The sequence below is a fragment of the Ursus maritimus genome, unplaced genomic scaffold (genome assembly GCF_017311325.1).
Source record: "Ursus maritimus isolate PB19 unplaced genomic scaffold, ASM1731132v1 scaffold_13, whole genome shotgun sequence".
NCBI classification, from domain to species: Eukaryota; Metazoa; Chordata; class Mammalia; order Carnivora; family Ursidae; genus Ursus; species Ursus maritimus.
This window is the reverse complement of record NW_024423675.1, coordinates 20,599,471-20,626,154: the sequence shown is the minus strand read 5'-3', so window position 1 is coordinate 20,626,154 and position 26,684 is coordinate 20,599,471. Positions and strand designations below refer to the sequence as shown.

Sequence of the window (26,684 nt, the reverse complement as noted above, 5' to 3'; positions counted from 1 at the left end):
CCCTCTGCCCCTCCCCCACTTAAAAAATGTAATTCAAGACCCACTGGAAATCTGCACAGCCCTATAGCTGCTATAGAAATTGATGATCAGGGGTGCCTGGGTGGCTCAGTCGTTAAGTGTCTGCCTTTGGCTCAGGGCATGATCCTGGGATCGAGGCCCGCATCGGGCTCCCTGCTCTGCTGGGAGCCTGCTTCTTCCTCTCCCACTCGCCCTACTTGCGTTCCCCCTCTCTCTGGCTCTCTCTCTCTCTGTCAAATAAATAAATAAATAAAATCTTTAAAGAAAAAAAATTGATGATCAAAATTTGTCCCACAAAGAACCCCAAGCACTTTCAGTAGTAAATTCTAGCAAACATTTAAACAAAGGAATAATATCAATGTTATACAACCACTTTCAGAAAAGAAAAGAAGGAACACTTCTCAACTCATTTTATGAGACCCAAGTTACCCTAATACCAAAATCAGACAAATATGTTAAAGAAAATGATAGACTAATACCCTGAACATAAAAATCCCTAGCAAAATATCAGTAAATAGAATCTAGCAATATATGAAAACAATAATAAAGCATGATGGAGTAAATCCCCCAAATTCGAGGTTCTTTTAACCTTTGTAAATATAATCCACCATACTAAGCAAATGAAGATTTGCATTTGCAGATGCAGAAAAAACATGCAACAAAATTCAGTATCTATTTGTGATTTAAAAAAACTGTCAGCAAACTAGGAATAGGAAAGAATCTTTCTGAGTCTGATAAAGGGCATTGAAAACCTACAGCTAACATCACATTTAGTGGTGAGAGTGTTCCCCATGAGATCAGGAAGAAAACAAGAAAATGTCTGTTCTTGCCACTTCTATTCAGCTTTGCTCTAGAGATCCTAGCCAGTGCCAGAAGGCAAGAAAATAAATAAATAAATAAAAGGCAACCAGATTGGGGAGAAAGAAGTGTTCCTCTTCCTAAACGATACAATTATTTATGTAAAAAAGCTAAGTTAATGAGAAAAAGAAAAGAAAAGCCCTACTAGAACTAATCAGTGAGTGTGATGAGAAAAACAACTATTTTGTGTTGAAGCCTAGGTATTTTACAGTATCATAACCCTGTTCACACCCAAAGTCTGAACGTTTAGATTAGGACCTGAGCTTAGGATTCCCACCATAATTTCCCACTTTGCTCTTCCCATGATACCTTTTAAAATAACTACTTAGAGTTAAGCCCACAAAAAGTTAGTGATCTCTGCTCCTGCCACCTTTGAAGTACTAGGTATTTGCTACGTTGCTCTCTATCTCCTGCTCACTTGTGACCTCGGACAGAGGACTGACCTTCCCCTAGATCATCCCCCCCCCCACTCTCCCACTCCTGCCACTTCTAAATCCTGTGACTCTACTTCCTTTGTGTAGGTGTATTGAAACTGTACCTTCAATCAAAATGACCCTGTGGGTTTCACTTCCCAAAGTGAAAGTTTGATGCTGAGGGAGCTATCTCCTGACCCCATATGAGAGGCTTATACCCTCCAATTCAGCAGATCGTAATCCACATATTCTTAATTCAACACACCAGCTCCAGCTTCTCAACATGGTGACTTTAGCAAAGTTTCAGGATATAAGGTCAATATATAAAAATCAACTCAATTTCTGTATACTAGTAACAAGCAATTGTTAAATCAAATTTAAAATCCCATTTGCAATAGTATCAAAACTCATAAAATACTCAGGAGTAGTAAAATTTCTACATGAAAAATTACAACATATTGCTAAGAGAAAGTAAACACCTAATAAATGGATAGATAAACCATGGTTTAAGAGATTCAATATTAAATGATCCCAAAATGTATAATTTTAGACAGCCCCAATTACAAACATTTTGAAAAATTTAATCTGTAATGCAAAGTCCATGTGTTCTAAACTGACTGAAAAAAATAGTCTCTAGACACATGATTTGAGTGTTCTTCTAGCATATTATCACCTAAAGGTAACTTTATTTTTGTTTTTACTTTATCAATGTTTACTATGCTCTCTTTTCTTTCCCTGATCCTATTTTCTTCACTATTACTATTACAATAGAAGTTTTTGGTTTCATCTTGTTATTTGTTTGCTTGCTTACATTTCTTTATGAAAAAAAGTGCCCTATGTATGAAGCAAAAATGAAAAGAAGAAAATCTTGTAGTAGGTCATGGGCATGGAGTTTCATTTTAGATAAATTTGAATTATACAAATTTGAAATATCTTAATAATTCAAATATTAATAAATCTTCATTTTAAATACATTTTAATTTATAGAAATATTTCTATTAAAATAATAAATAATCTCATAATTTCAAAAAAAAGGTTCAATGTTACTAAGATTCAGTTCTCCCCAAATGGATCCATAAATTCAATGAAATCCAAATCACAATCCCAATAGGCTTATTAGAAATTGACAAGCTGATTGTAAAATTCATATGTAAATGCATAAGATCTAGAGTACCCAAAACAACTTTGGGAGAGAATAAAGTTGGAAAACTTATACTTCCTGATTTCAAGACTTATAATCAAGCTGTAATAATGAAGACAAGGTGGTAATGCCATAAAGAAAAATAAACTAATCAACAGAACAAAATAGAGAGTTTAAGAATCAACTCACATTTATCCAACTAATTTTTCACAAGAGTACTAAAGGAATTCAATCAAGAAATAGTGATCTTTTCAACAAATGAAGCTAGCAATTGATGCATGGAACCTCAAGCCCTGTGGTTGCCAGCCTCCAAGAATCCTTAATGATTCTCATCTCCCGGTACTCATGCCCTTACATAGTCCTCTCCCACTAAATAGGGCTGACCTCGATAACCAACAGAAATTGCGGAAATGATGGAGTGTGAATCCTGAGGCCAAGTTACAAAAGAACAAAAGACATTGTAGCATCATCCTTCTTTCTCTTAGAACACCTTGTGTGGGCAAATCCAGCTACCACATCACAAAGACACTAAAGGAGTCCTATGGAAATGTCCATTAGGTGAGAAACTGAAGCCTCTAATCAACAACCAGCTCAACTTGTCAAGCATGTGAGTGAGCGATCTTGGAACAACTTGTCAAGCATGTGAGTGAGCGATCTTGGAAGTAAATCCCCCAGTCCAGTCAAGCCTTCAGATGATATAGCCCAGATGACATCTTAACTGCAACTTCATGAGACCCTGAGCCAGAACCACTCAGCTAAGTCACTCCCAGACTCCTGACGTACTGAAACTGTGTGAAATATTAAATATTTACGGTTGTCTGAAGCCACTAAGTTTTGGAGTAATTTGTTACACCACAATAGGTAAGTAATAAAACCATATACAAAATTATTTTAATATAAAACTCACCCCTAAATGTAAAAGTTAAAAGTATAAATCTTTCACAGAAACCATAGGAAAATACCTTTGTGCTCTGGGAGTAGGTAAAGATTTCTTAGGACACAGAAAGCAATAACCACAAAAGAAAAACTTGATAAATTAGACTTTGTTGAAATTAAAAACTTTCGCTCGTCAAAAGATCATTAACACGATGTGTATATATATCAGGTCATCATGCTGTATACTTTAAATATCTTATAATTTTGTCAGTTATACCTCAGTAATGCTGACAAAAATTAAGAAAATGGAACAGGCAAGCCATTGACTGAAAGAAAATATTCACAAAACATATATCACAAAGGACTTGATTCCAGAATATTTAAAAAACTACAAATCAAAAATAAAAAGACAAACAGCCCAATTATTTTTAAGGGGGCAGAAGACTGACACTTCACAAAGGAAGATATAAAATGGCCAAAAAGCACATGAAAAGATGCTCAATATCACTGGTCATTAGGGGAATGCAAATCAAAACCATAATAAGTTACCACTATACAGACACAAGAATAACTAAAGCTAAAAAGACTGACAACACCAAATGCTGCCAAGGATATGGAGCAATGGAGATTTTCATACCTTGCTGTTGTAACCACCTAACATCACCTCTGTGACTAGCAATTTTATTCCTAGGTATTTACTAAAAGAAATAAAAACTTACATCCACAAACATACTTGTTCAAGAATGTCCACAGCTGACTTATTAAGAACAGCTTAAATGGAAAAACAGTCAAATCAATAGGGAAAACGGATAAACTGTGGAATATGTGTACAATGGACTACTATTCAATAATAAAAAGGAACAATCTACTGATACAACATGGATGAACTTGAAAGACATGCTGAGTAAAAAAAGCTAGACTCAACAGAGCATGTATTGTATAAATCCACCCATACGAAATGTTTCAATAGGCATATCTAATCTAAGGTTAAAAAGGAAAGAATATTAGTTGTCAGTACGGAAAGGGGGGCAACTGACTGGATAGAGACACAAGGCAACTTTCTGGGGCAAGACAGGGATGTGGTTAACGTACATGTATATTTTCTGTCCAAATTCTACAACTTAGACTTGTGCATTTCAATGTATCTAAATTTTAGAAAAAGAATCTTATAAAATGAGTGGTGGGTGGGGAGTGGAACGACTTATAGTTAATAAAGGTAATTGGGGGGGGGCTGGGTGGTGCAGTTGGTTGAGTGTCCAACTCTTGGTTTCAGCTCAGGTGGTGATCTCGGGGTCATGAGATCGAGCCCCACATCGGTCTCTGCACTCAGCATGGACTCTGCTTAGGACTCACCCTCTCCCCTCTGCCCTTGCCCCCTGCAGTGTTCTGTCTCTCTCTCTCTCTCTCAAAAATAAATAAATCTTCTTTAAAAAATAAAGGTAATTTTGGAGCTGGTGATAGGTATGTGGGAGTTTACTATATTATTGTTTATTTTGTATTTGTTCAAAATTTCCATAATAACAAAGCTAAAAGCAAAAAAACCCAAAGACACACAAACGACAAACCCAATGTTCTAAACTATCTGGTTCACCAGGAATACAATTACTCTGTCAAATAGCCATAGAAGTTTCTAACCACTCTCAGTCTCTCTATGTAATCTGTCCCAGTGCAGTTACAAACTATCTCTGCTTGGCACCAGGAATCAGACCACACTCTCAATAGCACTGTCCTCTCTGCCTCATTCTTTTCTTCACTGAATAGTAGTGAATAGTAGAGATAGTAGTATTTCTCAGGCTGGTTGCCCTGGCCCAACTATTCCTTGAAACAAAGTCAGTACTACCAGACTTTTGCAGATTTCCAGTCATAGCTGAGTCAGTCAGATTCCTTCTCCTAGCACCTATGGTATGTCCTCGGCAGCACTCAGTGGGTCCTCTAATCTTGCTGTCTTGTTCCTGCCTTTCCAGAAGCTAGGGAATTAGGCTCTGTCAGCGATTCTATGCAGTGCCTTCTCCAGCATCCTTCTGATAAACTCATCTTTTATCTCCAAGCTGGCTGGAGTTAGTTTCCATTACTTAGATGACTAAGAGGGGTAACAACCAAGTTCTAGAATACACATCTCTTCATGTTACAGACACTCTCAACCAGCGATCTATTGGAAGCCTACTGTTTACAAGGCCCTGTATCAGATCTGTGCTGTGAGGACCAGCAGGTTGTGACAGGAGAAGAAGGTGTGGGACTTTACAAAGAGAGAGCAGCAGAAAATACTCTGGGTAGGTATAAGGAACTGAAAGCAATACAGTTTTACTGCAGAATAAGGCACAGAAAGGCACAGAGTTACTCCTAAGTAAGTATTTGTTGAATTGATATTCAATTAGATATAAGACCAGACTAGGTTTTGGACAAATCACATAAGGCTTTGAATGCCAAGTAAGAGATTCAGAATCTACCCCTTGAAATGGGGGCTACTGAAGGTTTCTGAGCAGAAGAGCCCTGTAATACAAGTTGTGCTTTCGGAAGAACACTAACATCTCAGCCAGTCCTAATGAAGGCTCAGCTTACTAAGGAGCTGAAGTTTCTGTGTTTTTAGTATTTATGTTTCCAACAGGGACATTTTCCAGCACACTGTACAGAAAGCAGAAGGTTTTGTTTCAGTGTCAAAACACTTCTGTATGACTCTCCTCAGAGAACAATTGAAGGTATCTATGAATATTAGATAATTTCATCTTCTGGTCTGGATCCAATCAAATGAAGTTGCCAACAAAATTAATTTAGGGTCAACAATGTCTCTACACTAATCGTGACCCGAGGCAGATGTGCAATTAGAACCATGTTATCACCACGAAACTGTTAAGTACCTACTTTATCTCATGGAAGACAACCCATGCCTTATAAAACACTCTCCAGCACAACAGGAAGATTTCTGGCATATGCAATCTTATTACCATGAAGTGCAATTTTAAACACAGATCCTAACATCACTGTTACCTCAACTCAGAAACACTAGACTTTATTTTCCATCCACACAAATGACAAAGTATGTACTTCTATAAATGCTATTCCATAAATCTTAGGGAACTAGAATCTAAACACAAAAACTGATGTTATTCTACTAGTAACTGTTTACATGGCCACTCGAAGTAATAAAACAAAAAGTGTTGTAAAAAAGTCAACCGAAAAGCAAAATAAGGTTATCCAAACAAATGTCTTTAAACAAAATTAATTTTCCTTTCAAATAAAGAGAACCAAATATTTCAGCAATAAAAGTGCACGTAATTAACATCAATCATAGTGACTGGTATGCCATGGAATAGGAAAACACACAAATTACCCATTCAAAGGTCAAAAATATTTTTTCATACCCTTGCCTGTACTGTAAGTAGAGAACTGCAAAACGCTAACAGACTTTCTGAAAGTTTTTTAAAAGAATCCAATAACTGGTTCAGAACTTCATGAATAGTTTCTGAGATAGCACAAGCACCTGTTTCCAGTGTGTTCTAACCGTGGCTTCTAAGTGGAAACATGTACAAGCAAAAGCAGCAGTGCCCTGGGTGCGATGACAAGGCGAAGCTCCCTCAGACACATGCCCAAGGCTGGGATTAGGGAGGGACCCAAGGGAGGGGAATGCTGCCACCGTCCTCCCGCGCGCGCCCCACTGTGCCCCGCCACGCCGGGAACTTACAGCTCTGGTCTCGTACAGAACCAGCTTTTGGACGGAGCTGATGATGGGGGCGGCGGCCGCGGGCATGGTCGGAGGAAGTTGGGGCTCCCACCGCACGGCACCAGGCCGCGGCCCAGGGTGCGGCAGCCTCCAGACTGCCCCAAGAGGCCCACAGAGAAGACAATTCAGACCCCCGACACCAGATCCAACCAGAAAAACACCACTTGGGCACTAAACATACAGAAGACTGGGTACAGCTCAGGTCTTTCCGGATCCCTGCTCCCCACCTCCAGGCAAGCCCCGCCCCGGGCACGTCGGGGGCGGGGCTGGAGGTTATACCGTAGAGAGGTCGTGTAGAGGGCTCCCAGAACCTGTGTGCTGCCTAGGGAGGAAGCGAAGGGAGCCATTTTTGGTGCGGGCAGGAGAAAAAGTGGGCGGAGAAAAAGTCGCGTGGTTCGTTTAGGCTCTCGCTTTATCTGATACCCCTCTTTGGAAAAGGGGGACGATTTGGGACTGGATTGCTTCTTTTGAAGCGGTTCTCCGAGCTGTAGATAGATCCATTCGAAGTTGGTCTTTTTTTCTCTGCCTACCTCTGCTCTTATTTTCCCGGGAACATATCTGATAGCCCTTCTCTGAGTGTCGGTTTCCTTCCCCTTGCATCTCTTTGTTGTCCATTTTAACCCTTATGAGAGTCAACAAAATCCATATTATTCTGAGGCTGTGTGGTTCAAGGAATTTTTTTAAATCACCTTTAAAAAAAAATTAACTGAAGTTGGACGTTTTGGACTTCGCCACGTATTTGTGGCCGAGACTAGCATTTGTGAATTCCACAAATGGACTGCCAAGTGTAATGCCGTGTGGTGTGGCACTGGCTTTGGAGACGGGCAATTGTGGGTTAAAATAAGGCTTCTTCCATTTGATGTGTGTGAACATAAGTGGGTAGTGTACCTACCGTCTCTAATCGCCCCCTTCTTTATCTGTGAAAAGGAATGCGCTGTAAATACAAAGTTAAGTGCAAAAGTGAATAGGTAAAAAAATTTTTAAAAATGAATGAATTACAGCCCCGCCTCACGAGGCCGGGTCCCCCAAGAGGCCCTGCGCGAAGCCCCGCCAGGGGTTCCCTAGGCAACCGGTGCGCCAACTGAGAGACGCGGGACGCGGTTGCTGCTGCCGGGCGGGTGGGGGCCTGTGGGCTCCTGACGACTCTGCTGTGGCGGGGTAAGTAGGGGTCATAGTCCCCCGCCGTGACGCGTTTTGTATCAATTGAATGGAATCTCACCTCCTGCGGGGACTCCCGACCAGCTCCTTTTCTTACAAAACTGAACTTCGGGATCTCTCGGTAAAGTACTTTTAACACCATTTTCCCTTCCAACGACTAATGTCTTCATCCCACAAATATTTACTGAGCACCTACTAGCAGAGCATAAGGCGTCGCTTCAGCAGAAGGGCTGTTTCCCAGGAGAGGGGCCGCCTGTAAACCACAGAACCCACTGCTGGAGAGTTTCCCAACGGCTAAAAATGTGAAGGAACTTTAAAAAATTCTATTGAATTATAGTATAAACGTATAACATAGTGTGATAGTAGAGATGATGTTACATAACAAGGAGATGTTAGAGATCATAGTGTAAATTTAAAATTGAGAGATTACCAAATTTTTAAAAATAAATGTTTAATTATTTAGTATTTTAATTTTCTTTCATAGTTTGGTCCTACTTTTATAAAGAACTGGAAAGGTGGTCTTGTCAGTTCTAGCATTTTACATTGACCTGGGTCTTCCAACTGGGAAGAATATTTAGTTCTGTTTTGTTTCATAATGGAAACCAATTCTTCTGAATATAAATATTAAATATTTGCACTGTGTTTTTATTTAGGATAACAACTCTTACAAAATCTGTAGAATCCCGGTTTCCAATATTTAGTTTTCAATTATTATATTATACTGTAATATAGCTCTGTTGGTTTTCCCCCAGAAGCGGATTCTGAGACAAAAATTCAAGAGCAAGTGCTATATATGGGAAGTAATCTCAGGAAACAATATCAGGGAGCAGAAGGAAGCTGATCAAGGGAATATTATGAAGCAAATTTGTCTGTGGGCTGAATACACTGGAGAATCCTGAGATGTATGTCTCAGAGTAATTCCCTCTTAAGGGCAAAAGAGCTGGGGCATTTATTCACCAACTCCTATCAGTTATTGTCTGAGGCCTGCTATGGCAGAACATTAGTTCCCTGGAACTTCCAGTCTGCCCTGTTCTCAGGCCGACTAGGCATGGCACTGGAAAGAGCCCTTAGGCAAAGAGTCACACATGCTAGCAGGCTGGCCATGCATGGAAGTCAGGCTGGCCATGCATGGAAACGGTACAAGTGGTTATGGGTACTAATAGCATCTGCTACATTCCAACCTTTGTAATACTCATATCTACCCTTCCCCCATATTAAGTTCACACCATCCCCTTACTGATTCTTCATGGTGGTGGCTGGTCCCAGTTTCTAAAAGAAAAGGACTTACTAAAAGATGATTAGTGGGACAAGATACAGAATCCACTATTGCAATTAATCCTAGGTCTGTAACTGATAATTCATTCCATCCATCCTCTACCACCCATTCTAGATTTCCCTTACTGTTGACCAGCACTTCTGCTGGTCTCAGTTGTTTTCCCAATAGGGTAACCAGCCTTCATCCTGAGGGGTGTAAGCCTCTTGTTACCATGTCTTTGTCAGGTTGTGCTTGCTATAATTACAAGAGGTGTCTTAGAGAAGCCCCTGAGTTCAAGACCTGCATTCTCCCTGCTCCAAGTATGTAGAGGAACCCTATCCTCAGCTGCCAGTACAGTAACTCCTTGTGGGCATGTGGAGCTACAGATGACCAGGCAGCAGTTTTAGGTTTAGTGAAACCTAACTAAGGGGATCCTCTGATAGAAGCATCTCTCTCCAATCAGTCAAAACCAGTACTTCCACTCCAGCAGAGCCTGAAGTCATGAGGCAAGGTGATGCAAATTCCTTATGTCAATGACTGAGAGTGATGATAGGAGGGACCATTCCTAACCCTTGGTTCAAAGCATATTTCTCATCTTCAAGTAGTATCTCAATCTCATGCAATTCCAAACAGAGCTTTAATTGTACCTTTGAGAGGCCATTGCAACATTCTGTCAGACCAACAGCTTCTGAATGAGGTGGTATGTAGTAGAATCAGTGGAACCTTCTTATCATACCTCCTTTACTATAAAGAGGGTCCTTTGATCCAAGGCAATTTTATATGGATCTCATTGTGATAAATGAGACACACTCCAAACCTTCAGATAGTGGTGCTGGCCAAGGCATTGTGGGTAGGGAAGGCACACCCATACTAGGGACCCATGTCACCTGCAGCCCTTTCCAAGGTGAAGGGGTCCCATGTTATCAGTTTGTGACTAAATGGATGTACCATATGAAGGGCTTAGCCTCAGTCTCTGCTGAAGACAAGTGGGCTATTCAGTGGTAGAAGTGGCTAAATCAGCCTGATGAGATGAAGCCTTGCTGTTGAGCCTGTGCATGGCCTCCATTGCCTCCATCCCTACCATCATGCCTCCTCCATTCTTGAGCCTATTTTGGAAGCACTGAGGTGACCAAGGATAAACAATGGCTGGCAATTACTGGATAATCATCCTGCTTTGTGAGACACAAAAATCCACATATTTTGTGTCCACTTGCATTTATTTTCTACGCAACATAACAAAATTACCACAAATTTAGCAGCTTAAAACATACATATATTATCTCATAGTTTCCATGTTCAGGAGTCTTAGCATAGCTTAGCTGGGTCCTCCACTAGGGTCTCACAGGGCTGCAGTCAAGGGGTTAACTGAGCTGCATTTTCATCTGGAGGCTTGACCAGGGAAGAACTTGCTTCCAAGCTCGTTTAGATTGTTGGCAAAATTTATCTCTTTGTGGTTGTAGGAAAGAAGTCCCACCTTTCTTACTGGCTATTGTCCAGGGGTTGCTCTCAGTGACTGGAGGCCACCCACTCTTCCTTGCCATGCAGTCGTTTCACAACACAGCAGCTTAATTCAAAGCCAACCAGGAAGTCTCTCCAGTACGCTAAATGGGATCTTATATAATATAATGTAATCATGAGAATACTATTTCTAACACTTCCACTAGATTTAGAAGCAAGTCTCAGATTCCATCCGCAGGTAAGGGAAAGGAATAATCACACAAGGGTGTGACTTGTTAGGGGTCACCATAGAGTGTGTTTGTTACACCTCTTTCGTAGTTTCATTCACATGTCTCTTCCCCAGAACTCCTTTTCTCTTGTCTTTCAATCTTGCTCCTCTCAGGCCCTTGACCAAACCATTCAGTATTGTCCTCCAAACTGAGGACCTAAGAATACTGCTTAAATCTCTGCCCACAGGGGCACCTGGGTGGCTCAGTTGATTAAGCATCTGCCTTCAGCTCAGGTCATGATCTCAGGGTCCTGGGATGGAGCCCCACATCAGGCTCCCTTCTTAGCAGGAAGTCTGCTTCTCCCTCACCCTTTCCCTCCCTCCGTTTGTGCTCTCTCTCTCTGGAATGGTTTTCTGCTGCAGACAGCAATGATCTATATGAGAGGTTTCTGTTGCGGCTTTGCTAAGACTCCAAAAGTATTCTCATGTACTCTAAGCACCTCCCTATCGCATCATGGAATCTGGCCAGGTGTATGGCCCAAGAAGCAGGCCTCTGGTACCATACACTAAAACTGCTGCAGAGCTCTTTCTTGCTCTGAGCTTCACTCAAAACTGACAGCTTTCCAAGTCACCCATTAAATGGATCAGAACAGTGTCTTCAAGTGTATACATGCTGTTTCCCAAAACTAGAGACTTTTAAAATACCGCACCTCTTCTTTCAGAGGTAGAATGTGTAAGGTACAGTAACTTGTCCTTTACCTTGGAGAGCTATATCTCAGAATGACCCAGACCACTGGCCTTTTAAACCCTCACCAAAGTAACAGGCCTTTAAATCTTTGTAGAGTTATCTTCCACTTTGTGCTGCTCATGTGTCTTAAGAAGGCATCCAGAACACTTACCACTTCCTGGCTCACCCAATATTGTAGATCAACAAGACTCCTTTGTACTATATTTGCTACAAACACAGGAGAGTCCTGGGGTAAAACTGAATGTCCCTTGCTGACTGTTCTAAGTGAATGCAAACTGCTTCTAATCTTCTTTTCTGACAGGGATTTAAAAAAAAAAAACATTTGCCAGATGAGTAACTACGTGTCAAGTACAAGAAGCTGTGTCCAGCTAGTAAAGATCTCATCTGCACAACAGTTACAAATGGGGCTATCACCTGGTTAAGTTTTCAGTAGTGCGCCATCATTTGTCATGATCTATCTTGTTTTTTCAAAAAGCCACACTGGAGAATTAAGCAGGGCTATGAATCTTTTAAATAGTTTTGGGTAACACCTTTCCATTTCATTCATTCAGAATGATTTACTCTTATTTATCTGGCCCCAGGGCCAAGGAGCATGTAAGCAGTTTCATGAGCCTCCACTTGGCTTTTATACCACATTGGCTCTTACTCCACAAGCAGGGAACCACTGTGAAGGTTTTGCCAGCTGCAATCCCTGTTATGTACTCAGGGACCAGGAAAATAACCATGAGGTGATCCTGCAGACCCTGTACTATAGGACAGACTTGAGCCAAGAAGCCATTTATTACTGGTTCTCCATTTGCTTTCACTCCTACAGGGGGCAATGATGGCATTTTGAATCCGTTGGTGTTGGTGTCCGCTCAGACCCTGTGTCCTATTGACTTGGAAAGAGGGGGCTAGTCGCATTTCCTCAGTGTGTATTTCCCCAGTTAATGGTTGTAGGTTCTCTTGGACAAGGATTGGGGAATCCCTATTGTGAATACTTGTTAGTTGTTGTAGCGTCTATTCTCGAGGGCTCCTTGCCTCCGCTTCAATAAATGCGCTTTGGAGCTAAGAACTGGGCAAGGAATCGTGATTTTCCACTGTAGCTGCTGACGTTAGCCTTTCATTCACTTGCCCTTTGTCATTTTTAGAAATGTAAGTTCATCAGCATTTTTGCTGACTGCTCATCTGTTTCACCCCCTAGGAATTCCATGGCTTATCAGCCATCAGCACAGATCGCTGAGGGTCTCGCTTGTTGCCATTCTGGACTTGCTGCCCATTCTAGTAATTACACCTACTTTGCTTCTGATAGTTAAGTGCTGCCATCTGGCCTCGGCTCTCCCAGACCCTCTCATCCCTGCTGAAACATGGGACCTCGGTATCATAGCAGCCTTTCTCCTACCTTTAATCCTGGCCTACAAAGCATAGCCACCACTGAGCTTAATAATGATACTAGTGCCTCCTTCCTAGTTCATTCCTTATAGCCTTAATGAAGGGAGTATTCTCTGGCCGTCCCAAAGAGCGGAGTTGGCTGATGCATCCTCTGGCCTTATTTAACATGTCCTCGTTTAACAAATACATCTAACATGTCACCTCTGTGAGCCTTTGACACCCTACTCTATATTCTGCTATTCTAGAGGCATAGCTTAAATAAGGACAAGGGGCAACTTTCTGCACAAGTGCAATAAGCACAACAAACTTAACTCTTCCCCACTGAGATGTTGTAACCACAAACCGACTGCTAGATGGGTAGAGTGGTGTGGTCCCCGGGCAGTCCTTGGTTGGGGCTCTCTGTCAGGATATCTAAGGTCCATCCTCCTATCACTCACACCTAGTTTCCTGCCTACACAGATAATCATGGGGTTCAAAGTACTTAGACATCCACCTAAACGTTCCATCCCAGGCCTTAGGGCCCTGGTTTTAAGTGTACTTAATACTCTTTAATAAATGCATCATGTCTCTGAATGGTTTAGATGCATTTTCTCCTTTATAACTACATTTTATAGTAACATTACTTATTTTTTCGGTACTAAAAATAACTTGAAATTTTAGTTCTTTTGTCATGAAGTTTTCATGTCAATCTTTTTAATATACTAGTAATAATTCTTATTATGTCTTGTCTCATAATGACATCTTAAAGTAATATTGGTATATTAAGCCCATTTGAATATTCTTAAATTCCACAGAGAAATATAATCATATCCCATTTACCTGGAAGCATATAGCCCCCATAATCCATTTTCATTGTTTCATGAACAGTGTCCCAGACCACTGGACGTAGTTTTGTTCCATTTTTGAAGTCTGCTTATCAAAGTCATTTCATAAGATTTTGTAATTTTTCCATAAAGGGTTTATATATCTTTTATAATATTTAATCCTCGTTACTTTATTATTTTGCTGCAAAGATAAGTCTTTTTATCTTTAATTACATTTTCTAGCAATTCATGCTGTATAGAAATGCAACTGAATTTTGTATAATTTCGAATACAGCAAATTGGATTATCAGATTAATTCTCAAAACTTATCTGTGATATATTTGTTTCCTATGTAGACAATCATATCAACTGGGAATAATTACAGTTTTCTTTCTTTTGTCTTGTGATGGCCTGAAAAAACATTTTTAATATTTAATCATTAAATGTAATGTTTGTCTTTTGTTAATACCTTTTATCAGGTTAAAGAAATTCCCTTCTATTCCTAGTTGCTTAGAGATTTATCTTTTATTAATCATTAAAGGGTGTTGATTGTCTCATACTTTTTCTACATCTATTAAGACGATCATCCAGTTTTCCTCTTTTATTTTAATATGATAAATTAATTTCTCATATTAAGCCAGCCTCAAGTTCCTGGGGAAAGCCCAAGTTGGTCATGATGTTATTATCTTGTTATATATTGCTGGATTCAATTAACTAATATTAGGATTTTGTAAATCTTGTTCATGAACGAAATTGGCACATAATTTTGCTTTTTCACACTATTCTCTGATTTAGGTAAAGGTTATATAAGACCGATAAACTGATGTAAGAAGTCTCCACTTTATCTTTTCTCTGAAAGAATGTCTGTTGGATTGTAAGACTTGGAGTTCTTCAAAAAACCATCTGGTTTCTTTCATGGGCAGATTTTTAGTTAACTGACTCAGTTTTTTTATGGCTATAGAACCACTCAGGTTTTCTCTTTTTTTCTTGAGAAGCTGATTTTTCTAGGAATTTATCAATTTGTTTAAATTCTCAAATTTATTTGGGATAACTTTGTTTATGATATCCTCACCTTATCTATATTATATCTGTAACATTGTTACTCTATAGTCCTTCTTTTCTGTGTCTAATATTGTTTGATCAAGTAGAAAATAAATCAGTAGGCATTATGGAAGATTTAACCAATAAAATTCACAAACTTGATGTAAACCTTATTTAAAGAACACTACATCAAAAAAACATAAATCACAGGAATCAAGAATCTTTTCAAGGAATCAGGGAATTTTTTAAAAATCTACCATGTACTAGGCCATAAGGCAAACCTCAACAAATTTCAAAAAGTTAGTATAACATGGAGACCATTCTCTGATTAATGACAATTAGAAATACAAAACAACAAAATCTTAATTTTGAGATATTAGAAGCCACACTTCTAAAATTATTTAATTGTGCCTTCTATATTCTTGATCAGTCTTGACAAATTTTCTATCTATATGTTTTTTCAAAATACCACTATTTAGCTTTGGTGACCCTCTCTATATATGTTTGTTTTCTATTTTATTAATTTTTAAAATATATTTTTCTATTTTCCTGTTTTTCCCCCCAAAATCTTAAAAGTGGTGAGCTTATCTCATGTACCTTTGGGAGTTTCTTTGGTTCTAAGGTTTCTGAATACTACTCTAAGGTTTCTAAATACTACTTTAGCCACATCTTCTAAGTTTTGTTATATGTGTTCTTTTTTTTTTCAGTTTTATGTATTTTCTAATTTCCATTCGAATTTCTGTTAGAGCCATTAGTAGTCCCTACGCATGTACACAAACACTCATATATATGTATCTGTATAATATATATATGTATATATAAGGCATATTTAATTTGATCTTTAATCAAATATACACATCATAACATATGTTTATATATATATATATATGTGTATTTTTTCCTTAATTTAGTCTTTCAGAAACACTTTATTTTAGCTGTCTTTTGTACAACGTATAGCTAGATTTTGCTTTTTGTCTCAAACTAAGAGCCTATTATTGTTTTAATAGATAAGTTTAACTTATTTGTGAATATCGACAAAATCCTTGTGTTTAGTGATGTGAAATAGCTTCAAGGCTAAGTAAATTCTGAGGATATTCTCATCCTCCCTCACCTGCCTGCCTCTTCCAACTAAATTAGTCACTAACAATTTTACTCTTTCTTATTGTAGTAGTTTATATTATGAATTCTCAAGAGAAGACAGAAGAGCATCCTTTTGCAGATATATTTAATGAAGATGAAGCTGAATATAACTTTTTGCTGTCTAAACCTGTTTGCTTTGTTATATTTGGGAAACCAGTAAGTTATCTTTTCTAACTTATTATTTATTATATTTTTTAATTTTTAAAATCATAATATTATGTTACAAGAATGAAAACCACATAATGTGCTAATTTTTTTCAAGTGTTAGACTTTCATTGTATGACTTAAAAACTGATATAATGTTGATAGTAACTTCATCACTTTATCTTGTCTTGTACAATATAATTGAAATGGAACCTACATTGTACTTATCTCTCTTTTTATATTTTTTCCACAGAGTTTTGAACTTTATTTATTTATTTATTTTTATAAAAAATTTTTTTATTATATTATGTTAGTCACCATACAGTACATCCCTGGTTTTTGATGTAAAGTTCAATGATTCATTAGTTGCGTATAACACCCAGTGCACCATGCAATACGTGCCCTCCTTACTACCCATCACCAGCCTATCCCATTCCCCCACCCCTCTCCCCTCTGAAGCCCTCAGTTTGTTTCTCAGAGTCCATAGTCTCTCATGCTTCATACACTAAGATACCACCTTACGCCAGTTAGAATGGCAAAAATTGACAAGGCAAGAAACAACAATTGTTGGAGAGGATGTGGAGAAAGGGGATCCCTCCTACATTGTTGGCGAGAATGCAAGTTGGTACAGCCACTCTGGAAAACAGTGTGGAGGTCCCTTAAAAAGTTAAAAATTGAGCTACCCTATGACCCAGCCATTGCACTACTGGGTATTTACCCCAAAGATACAGACGTAGTGAAGAGAAGGGCCATATGCACCCCAATGTTCATAGCAGTATTGTCCACAATAGCTAAATCGTGGGAGGAGCCGAGATGCCCTTCAACAGATGACTGGATTAAGAAGATGTGGTCCATATATACAATGGAATATTACTCAGCTATCAGAAAGAACGAGTTCTCAACATTTGCTACAACATGGACGGCACTGGAGGAGATAATGCTAAGTGAAATAAGTCAAGCAGAGAAAGACAATTATCATATGGTTTCTCTCATCTATGGAACATAAGAACTAGGAAGATCGGTAGGAGAAGAAAGGGATAAAGAAAGGGGGGTTATCTTTGTTTTTATAGAACTTATCAAAGCATTGCCCCATGACAACTGTTAGTAGTCTGTGATCCAAGGTTATTAAAAACATAATTTGCTTATAAAACTTTCTGTGAAATTTGTTATGAGACTCTCTGCGTATGTGAAGACAGGACACTATAGAGACAAACTGGAGCTCTCCCATTAATATCTGAAGCTATTGAGAGGCAATATGCCTCACCTTTGCCCACAGTATGTTCGATGACCTATGTGTTGTCTTTCCACAAAATAAAAAGAAACCAAAAATGGATGACATAAGATAGCCTACTTTTCTAGGCATTTCTAGTAAGGACCTCTAAATGAGAGGTATTTTCAGCTATTGAGATAGTTGGTAGTTACCATTAGAGAGCCTGAGCTGGTGAATTAAAGAGCCTCTCCAAAACAGCAGAGACTAACGGCTAGATCCCACCCTTGATTTAATTTTATATAGACTCTGGGACAGTTACCAAGAAATGGTTCCAGTAACTTTCATTATGTTTCTTAACATATAATAGAGTTTTAAAAGTCAACTGTGAGCATGGATGGAATTAGACGGTATTATGCTAAGCAAAATAAATCAATCAGAGAAGGACAATTATCATATGATCTCACTGATATGTGGAATTTAAGAAACAAAACAGAGGATCATAGGAGAGGAGTGGAAAAAATAGAACAAGAAGAAACCAGAGAGGGAGACAAACCATAAGAGACTCTTAATCGTAGGAAACAAACTGAGAGTTGCTGGAGGGGAGGGGAAGGGAGTAGAGGGATGGAGTAACTGGGTGATGGACATTAAAGGAGAGCGTGTGATATGAGCACTGGGTAATATATAAGACTGATGAATCACAGACCTGTACCCCTGAAACAAAAAATACATTATGTGTTAATTAATTGAATTTATATTTTAAAATGTTTAAAATTAAAGTCAACAATGAGAGCGATCAGATGCAAATGTTACTACATTAAAGTGATCTTTTGTCTTGAAAATATGATACTTTTCAAAGATGTCCATTAAGTAGTAATTTTTTGTTCTTGGAAGTTACTAAGTGGAAGTCTGTCAAAACATTCATGACTAAAAACTTTAGAAAAGAGATAAAGTGATGGATTTCAATATAATCTCAATGATATGTATTCAAAATTACAAAAATTGATAATCAAAAGAGGACAGTACCTGGAATGCCATAATGGTACAGCTGCCTTGTTTCAGGGCTATTTTCTTAATTTAAAAAATGTTATTTAAAGCATTTCAAAAAATGTGGCAAATGTGACAATGAGTAGAGAAAAATTAAGCTATAAATAGCTAGAGTCTGCTGTTCATTTATTTTGTGGACAAAAAATTTACTTGATAATATTCATGTATTGTAACCATCAATAGAGTCTTTTAAAATGATAGTATCTGTTTCACTGGCAAATGCCTGTGGGTTTTAAATAACATCTTTCTTTTTAAGGGGGTTGGGAAGACAACCTTAGCTCATCAGATAACACAGGCATGGAAATGTATTCGTGTAGAAGGTAAATTTTACCCTTTCCCCCCAATATTTTATTATAAAAACTGTCAAATATGCATAAAAATGTAAAGAATTATATCATCTAGATTCTGAGATTAACATATTGCTATAATTAACTTTATCATACATCACTACCAACCTAGTGAATGTTATCTTCATAATAGCATCAGGCATATTTTTGCCTTTCAGTTAGTCCTAGTTTTGTTCATAGAAGTTAGGAGGGTTTATGAAATGTCTTTGACTTCATTCTTCTGCCTCCAATTCTCTAATTCCTTCATTTAGAACTACTGGGGACCTTTATGTTTTGGGTATCTCCCTGTGAAAGATGAGAAGAGAAGAAACTCTCACAGCTGTTCTTGAGAGCATTTGTCAAGACTTAATTATTTTTTTAAGATTTTATTTATTTATTTATTTATTTGAGAGAAAGAGAGAGAGAGCACAAGGTGGGGGGAAGGGCAGAGGGAAAGGGAGAACCAGGTTCCCCACTGAGCGGGGAGCTGGATGCGGGGCTCAATCCCAGGGTCCTGGGATCATGACCTGAGCCAAAGGCAGATGCCCCAAGACTTAATTATTTTCAATGATAAATTTAATTTTTATTATTTTCTTTGCATTCTTTGCAGTATATAAGATGAGGACTGCTATCTTTATATAAAATATTCTTTTAATCAATAGAACTATTTTTGTCCTAATAGAAAAATAAGCAAAAGAATGAATAGGCAATTCATAAAAGTAGAAATAAAAATAGACAAATATAAGCAAGAAGTTGTTATTCAAAGAAATTGTTATTCAGAGTAGCACTAATTAAAATAACACTGATCCATATTTGCATATCAAATTGGCAAGGAATCTTTAAAGTTTCTATAATCATTTTTGGCAAGAATGTTATGAAATGAGGGTCCCATGTGCTGTTAGTGAAATTGCAATCTGGAACAACAATCATAGATTACTAGCAGCAAGGGACATAATTCAGTTCCTGAGTCCTCCCCTAGGTCTTGCCCCTGCCATTTCTGTCCCAGATGTCTTCCATAAGGGATGGAATATTTCCTCTTAAAAGGAAACAAATCATTGGAATTCTAATCAGTGTTTATCTATTTTTATATTTCTTGATGTATCCTTTTATATAACCAGTGCAAAATTACTGGGCTCTGGATATAACTCTATGGTTGTAAAAGTATCTGGACTAATAATACTTAGTGTATATTTTGAGTGACACTTTACAATTTCCAAATCCCTGACATATACACAATGTCATTTCATCCTCACGTTCTCTCGCATACTATACAGGGCATAAGCATGCGAGGCCCAGAGGTATTTAAGGAGTTAGCTTCCTCAAGATCTTTTAGCTAGCGAGTGGCAGAGACAAGTTCTCTGTGGAATACATTCTGCTGTCTCACGCTTTGGTTAGGCTTAAATGACATAATGTGTATAAATGTGCTCTGTAAACTCTTAAAGTAATATGCAAATATTAATCTTTGTTACCAGTTATATAACACACAAATATGTTTCTTAATTTGGCAATTCTAATATCAGTTTGTGCTAATATTTTGAATTCATATTTTAGCTTTACCAATTTTGGAAGAACACATTGCCAAGGAAACTGAATCAGGAGTTATGGTACATATGTTTCAAAATTATTTTGATTTAAAAAAAAAAGCTCTCTGTCACAGATATAGATATACTAATATATACTATCTTGTTTGTTCTTAGTTGCAGTCAATACTGCTCAGTGGTCAAAGCATTCCAGATGAACTTGTCATAAAGCTAATGTTGGAGAAGCTCAACTCCCTGGAAGTTTCTCACTTTGGTATGTTTATTTTTATATATCGGTGGCTCTTAAAGCAACCTTAAAACTCACGCTTTAGCTGACACACCCATAATTTCTGGAGTTGCTCTTTTCCTTTGCCCTGATGCAGGAATTCCAGAGCCTGAATTCAGTTAAACAGCTTAGATATTTTTATTTGCTTATTTATTTCCTTTTATTCTTCAGATTCTACATTTGTAAATGAATAAATAAGTTTAAATGGTTTGATCTTCTTTGAGCACTGTGTTATCCAGCAAAAGCATCAGCACTCTGCTCTCATCCTTCTCACAGTGCTGACAGCCTTTGCTGACTGCTTTCCCATTCACTCGGAGTTTTATTACTGAGTCCTGTCCGTGGCTAGGCTTCTCTGCATTAATCCACATTTACAAGGCAGGAATGGGAACTTGAATGGCACCAGCTTACCCTCTGGCTCCAGATATTGGCAGACTTCAGTCTGTTCACCCAGTCTACCCTCTCATTTTGGACCCAAGAAGTCTCCCTGCGCTCAAACAGATGCTGAGCAGGAGTTTGGGGCCTAATTTCTCAAGATGAAGACCACTGAAGCTCAGAATGACTAAACAGAAAAGAGCAAACCCTATGACATTTGCAAAAGAAGAAAGAAGAATGAAGATGTGCTGGGGAGAAAATCATCCACCTGAAATAAATAGATTTATTGAATGAAAGAAGAAAAACTTAACAAGCTGCTTCATATCCTTAGAAAGTTACGGGAGGACATTGTGACTATTAAGAACACAGGGATAAAAATAAAATGCAGTGAAGTAAAAACCATGATTGCCAAAGCAAATCAATAATGGAAGTAGCAAAAGCAGACATCGGTGCAAGCGAGGTCTGTATCATTTATATCTATGGTAGAAAGATTTCTCTACATACAGATGATATAGAGAACAAACTACATCTATCCATCCACATATAGAAAAATATCATCTATTATATATGTTATATATATTATATAGGATATATATATTATATATTATATACGGTGTGTGTGTGTATAGTGTGTATAATATATATACACACACACACACTTTGTCTACACATCAGTCTTTCTATCTATTGTTCAGTGTTAAAAAAAGATGACCTTGGGAAAACATCCAGAATGTGGGAGGTTAAATGAGTAAAAAGGTAAAAAGGACAATGACAGAATTCCAACATAGGTCAATAAATGACCTCCAAAAGTGTAGTGATTGAAACTGAAGCATGTATAGAGATAGGCAAGTATCTTCTTGTTTATACTTCATCTCGCCTTACCTCTTGAAAAAATTTAGAGTAATTTGCTCACAAAAAGATGGTATAAATGATAAATATTGGCAAAAAGAGAAAAAAAATGAAAAAATAAACCTACTCAGCTATGCCATTCATGATGTTCAGAACCTTTTTAACTTCTTGTGGAAGATTTCAAGCAAAAGTAAAGAAAGTGATGTGAAACTTTCTCCCCCTCCCCCCCACCCAGTTTCCATGACAACTCTAGTCTAATCTTGTTTTATGTAAACTCCTGCCCACATCCCTCCCCCAGCCTACTTTATTTTGAAGCTAATTCATATCATATCAGTTCATCTGTAAATGTTTTAGTATATATTTCAAAAAGATAAAGACTTTTTTTAAACCTAGTATCACATTATATTATCATACCTACTAAATTCACAGTAAATCATCTACTGACCACTCTGTGGTCAGATTTGATTATTTGCCTTGTGTATTTTTATTTCCTAGCTGATCTTTGAGTTTTGTTTTTTGGTTTCTGTTTTGGGATTTTGTTTTTTTGTTTTTTGGGGTTTTGTTTTGTGTGTGTGTGTGTTGTTGTTGTTGTTTGTTCTTTTGTTTTGTTTTGGAGTTTTTTTGGAAGCAGGATCCAACCAGGTTTCACATATAGCAATTGACTGGTATGTCTCAAGTCCCTTTTAACTATAAATTCCCTCTACCTCCTTCTGTCATCTTGTGTTCTCTTTGTTGAAAAAGCGGGTTATTTGTGTTTAAGAATTTACTGCATTTTGGATTTTGCTGACTGGCATTCCCTCGTATCATTTAATGTATTCCTCTTTCCCCTAGACTTGCTGTCCACTGCTTGTTACAGAAGCTGGCATAGGAAATGCAGTATAAATGATTTCTTGAGTCTGAGGGCCACACTATTAGCATGCAATCGCATGGCTGTGTTTTAAGCATGCACAACTGGGCTTATTTAAAGGCTACGGTGGGTACAGGACCTAGCACCCCTTCTGCCCAAATTCCCCTCACCTATTCTGTAACATCCCCAAAGGAATTTCTGTGGAAACTAGCACCCTGCTAAATGCAGTTTAAAAGTCTTTGCTCAGCAAGGAGTCTTTCTGATGTTTGGTCCTATCCACCAGCCTGGTAGATGGTAGAAGCAAAATTGGAAGTGATGAGCTTTCAAAATGGGGATATTAACCCGAGACAGGTCTGAGTGAGGCTGGGTAATTGATGACTCTAAAATCCCTAAAGACAGATGTGTGCTGCTGGGGACACTGTACAACAGAATATTGCCAAATTCAATCTTAATTTTTTTCTGTACCAGAGCCCTTTTAGAGTTGAACGTTTTATCACTGTTTAGAAATAACTTACACAAGCTGTAATTACAATCCTTTCATTTACGACCTATCATGCTGTGTTGGCCTTGGGCCAAAATCTGCTTCCATGAACTACATCCTCACCCGAGAGAAAATGGTAGAGCCAATACCTGGGCATCCTGAGAAGCCCCTCTCTGCTTCCTGTTTCTAGATTCCAGAAAAACTCATTTTCTTCAGTAAAGATGGACAGCCCTAGTCTGGGCATTCCCTGCCCCCAGCATATCACATTGTGGATGATCTCCGAAGTCATTGGTCTCCAGTGTGTCCACTCATATGGGTCTGACTTGAGGTCAGGTACATATTAGGGCTGGATGGGCATAAGCTACCTGATATAGCTGAATCTCTCATCACTTAATCTGAAAGCAGTAGCATGCCATCTTCAGTTTTGTGGAAATAGGATTTCATTCCACTGTACCAGGAAGTGGGGCCAAGGGATGGTATGGCCAAGTAGTTACCCCTGGGCAGTGATATGGACAGTATTTCAGTTTTTCCCTGGTGGGGGTGATGCAGGCTGAACACTAGCCTGCAGCATTTCTACTCTGCCAATGATAGTACATACAGAGCCTTGCAGCAAGGAGTGGCAGGAGGTCTACCATTCTTCCATCTTCAGCATTGAGTGTAGGGGCTTGGTAATGGTGTCAAGGAGATAGGACAGAGAGGGGAGGTCCTCATTTATGCTTCCATCTTCATACATGTCTCTGGGGTTAGAGAGGTTGGCAGTGGGCTTGGCAGCTCTGATCTGTCTACAAAGAAGTATCCTTGTGGGTATCCAAAATTGGGTCTAGAAAACTAAGCTATTCCACTCTCCCACATCTCCTCCATACATACATTCCTAGGGTCTGGGTACAATGATACTGGCTACCTCTCAATGGGTAAGGCCCTAAAACTCATCACTCAGAAAATTCAGGCAGCCCAAATACTGGCCTATCAGGTGAGAAGCAGCCCCCATGGAAACAACCCACTCTTCTGCTGCTTCCACTAGGGAAGAGACCAAGTTTTAAACTCATTCCAATATACATGTATGCCTGAGGTTTAGGATACCTACAAACAGTTGCACTTGAAATGTCTGATAAGCTGTCCAGGCAGTAGCGGTGATTATAGTAATACACAGGGTGCTGGAGAGCACAGCACACAGAATGCCAAACATCTTTCTGTCACCCCTTTGTAATACACAGACAGTGGGCAGTGCTGCCAGCAGAAGGAATGAGAAGGAGGTATTGTGTAATTCCCCTATGGCTTGGAAGGGGAAGGCATGAACTCTGGAGACTGATGGTCTCTGGAAATGTCTGATCAGGAGGGGTGAGCTGGGCAAGGGTTGAATTCAGTCTAGGGCTAGGCCCCCTCACCACAGGACTCACCCTTAAAATGTGTCAGACTGGGGAGTTAATGCCAGCGATCACGTCCCAAAGTCTTGACAAGTTTCCAATAAGGTTGTTAATCAAATGGAGGATAATTAACAATAGGATCCAAACCAAACCAGGGAAGTAGGGAGCCAGGGAAACAAAAAACAAGAGCAGCAGGAGGCGGTAAGTAGAGAAAAGTCTGGCCTAGTTCCTGAGACAATGCCAAAGCATGCAGTGGCTTAATTTTTGCAGGGGTGTGTTGGATTCATTCAAGGGACCCTGAATAGAATGGATGTCTTAGGATAACACCACTATTTCAAAGTCTTTCAAAGACAACAGCAAAGACAAATGAGTATGCCAAGTTGGAAACCAAAGATTATAGCAAGACAGGAGAGAATCATGATTATAGCTCATATATCCAAAACCAAAGATAATAGGTCTCTCTTTCTGCCTTTTGAGGTTAAACTACTTAGGATCGCTTCTCTGGATGGCATCCAACACATAGTTAGCAGACAGTAACGTGTTTGAAAAAGCTTTGGAGAAATGCCTAAGGATTTGATGAATTTTGGATTATTATGATAGTTGTTGGTCTGCTTTTGTAAAATAAAAATAATAATAAGCATGCAATAAGCATGTTCTTAAGAGAGGATTTTGAGATTGGCTTTTAGATACATTCATTCATTCATCTATTAACAGACGCTTAATAGCTTTTTAAAATCACACTATTCTAGGCATTGCAGAGGGTAGCAGTTCTCAAACTATTTAGTCTCAAGACTCCTTTATACTTACAAAAATTGTTGAGGCCCCAAAAGAGCTTTTGCTTATTACTTGAGTTGTATCTATCAGTATTTATCATATTAGAAATTAAAACCAAGAAATGTTTAAAATATTTTTAAAAAATCATAACAAAACCATCATATGTTCACATTAATAGCATATTTTATAAAAAAAATAATTATATTCTTCAAAACAAACTTAGAAGAGTGGTATTGTTTTTTATTTTTTGCAAATCTCTTTAATATCTGGCTTAAGAGAAGACCCAACTGGATTCTCATATCTCCTTCTGCTCAATCTGTTGCAATATATTGTTTTTACTAAAATACATGAAAATCCAGCTTCACACAGATATGTAGTTAGAAAGGGGAAGTATATTTTAATAGCCTTTAGAATAATTGTGACTATTCTTGCTTCTACATTAAAACTCACCAAAGGGAACTTTCTTAAAGGTTATTAGCAGTGTAGAACTGAAACCACATGAAGGAACTTTTCAAACTCTGTTACATTAAAATCCATTGGCCTGTCTTGAACTTGGACTGGGTCTTTTACCCACGTATGATTTGGAGGCACCATGATGTGGTTATTTTGGAAAATACTGACTCACTAAGTTGTGCAGGTTTTCCAAATGTTGACACTTTTCATCATACACTATCAAAAATCACTTTTATTAATTTCACCACCAATTTCATCAAGAAAAGTTTTAAAAATTGGTAAGTTGTTAAGCTTATGGCAGTAGATACACGTTTTCTAAAATCTGAATTGTTTGCTTAAATTTTATCATTGGCAACAAATACTGTCAGTTGTCCTTGAAGTGACCAGCTCACTCTACTCACTTTTTATAAAATGTCTGCCAAATAGCCAAAACTGAATAACCATAATTTGTCAGTTCTTTCAAGAAAAACGGTCCTATTAGAATAGTAGAAAAATTGACTAAAGTCCTTAATTCTGAGGGAATTGAGACTTTATTAAGAAGAGAAAATTTTCTCAAGCAAGAGAGTGACACAAAGAACTATATTAGGGAAATTGATGATAGCAAATGTGGTGTATTTCAATGAGAAGAGTTAGGTTTCTGGGTGGGGATGGAAGCCAATGTGCTAAGCTAAAATCATATTGATAATGTTCTGTTTTTTTAAACTGTATGGGGAGAACGTGGGTGTTTTATTACTCCCCATATTTATATAAACATTATGTATGTACATGTTCTATTATAAAATATTAGCTTTAGAAAGAAAATAATACA

The 26,684-nt window shown here is 38.2% G+C and overlaps 2 protein-coding genes across 2 annotated transcripts in view; one reads left to right on the top strand and one right to left on the bottom strand.

Moving 5' to 3' along the window:
* FIG4 (FIG4 phosphoinositide 5-phosphatase) overlaps window positions 1-7,263 on the bottom strand; it is a 122,127-nt gene extending 114,864 nt beyond the window's left edge. The window contains exon 1 of the mRNA XM_008706231.2: window positions 6,986-7,263. Coding sequence (XP_008704453.1) covers window positions 6,986-7,051 — 66 coding nt within the window. The 5' untranslated portion in view covers window positions 7,052-7,263. The remainder of the gene's footprint in view (window positions 1-6,985) is intronic.
* Window positions 7,264-8,087: 824 nt separating this feature from the next.
* The window catches only part of AK9 (adenylate kinase 9), a 119,157-nt gene continuing 100,560 nt past the window's right edge, over window positions 8,088-26,684 (top strand). Inside the window, exons 1-5 of the mRNA XM_040628105.1 lie at window positions 8,088-8,182; window positions 16,235-16,362; window positions 18,861-18,924; window positions 20,482-20,534; window positions 20,628-20,724. Of these exons, the coding sequence (XP_040484039.1) occupies window positions 16,246-16,362; window positions 18,861-18,924; window positions 20,482-20,534; window positions 20,628-20,724 (331 nt within the window). The 5' untranslated portion in view covers window positions 8,088-8,182; window positions 16,235-16,245. The remainder of the gene's footprint in view (window positions 8,183-16,234; window positions 16,363-18,860; window positions 18,925-20,481; window positions 20,535-20,627; window positions 20,725-26,684) is intronic.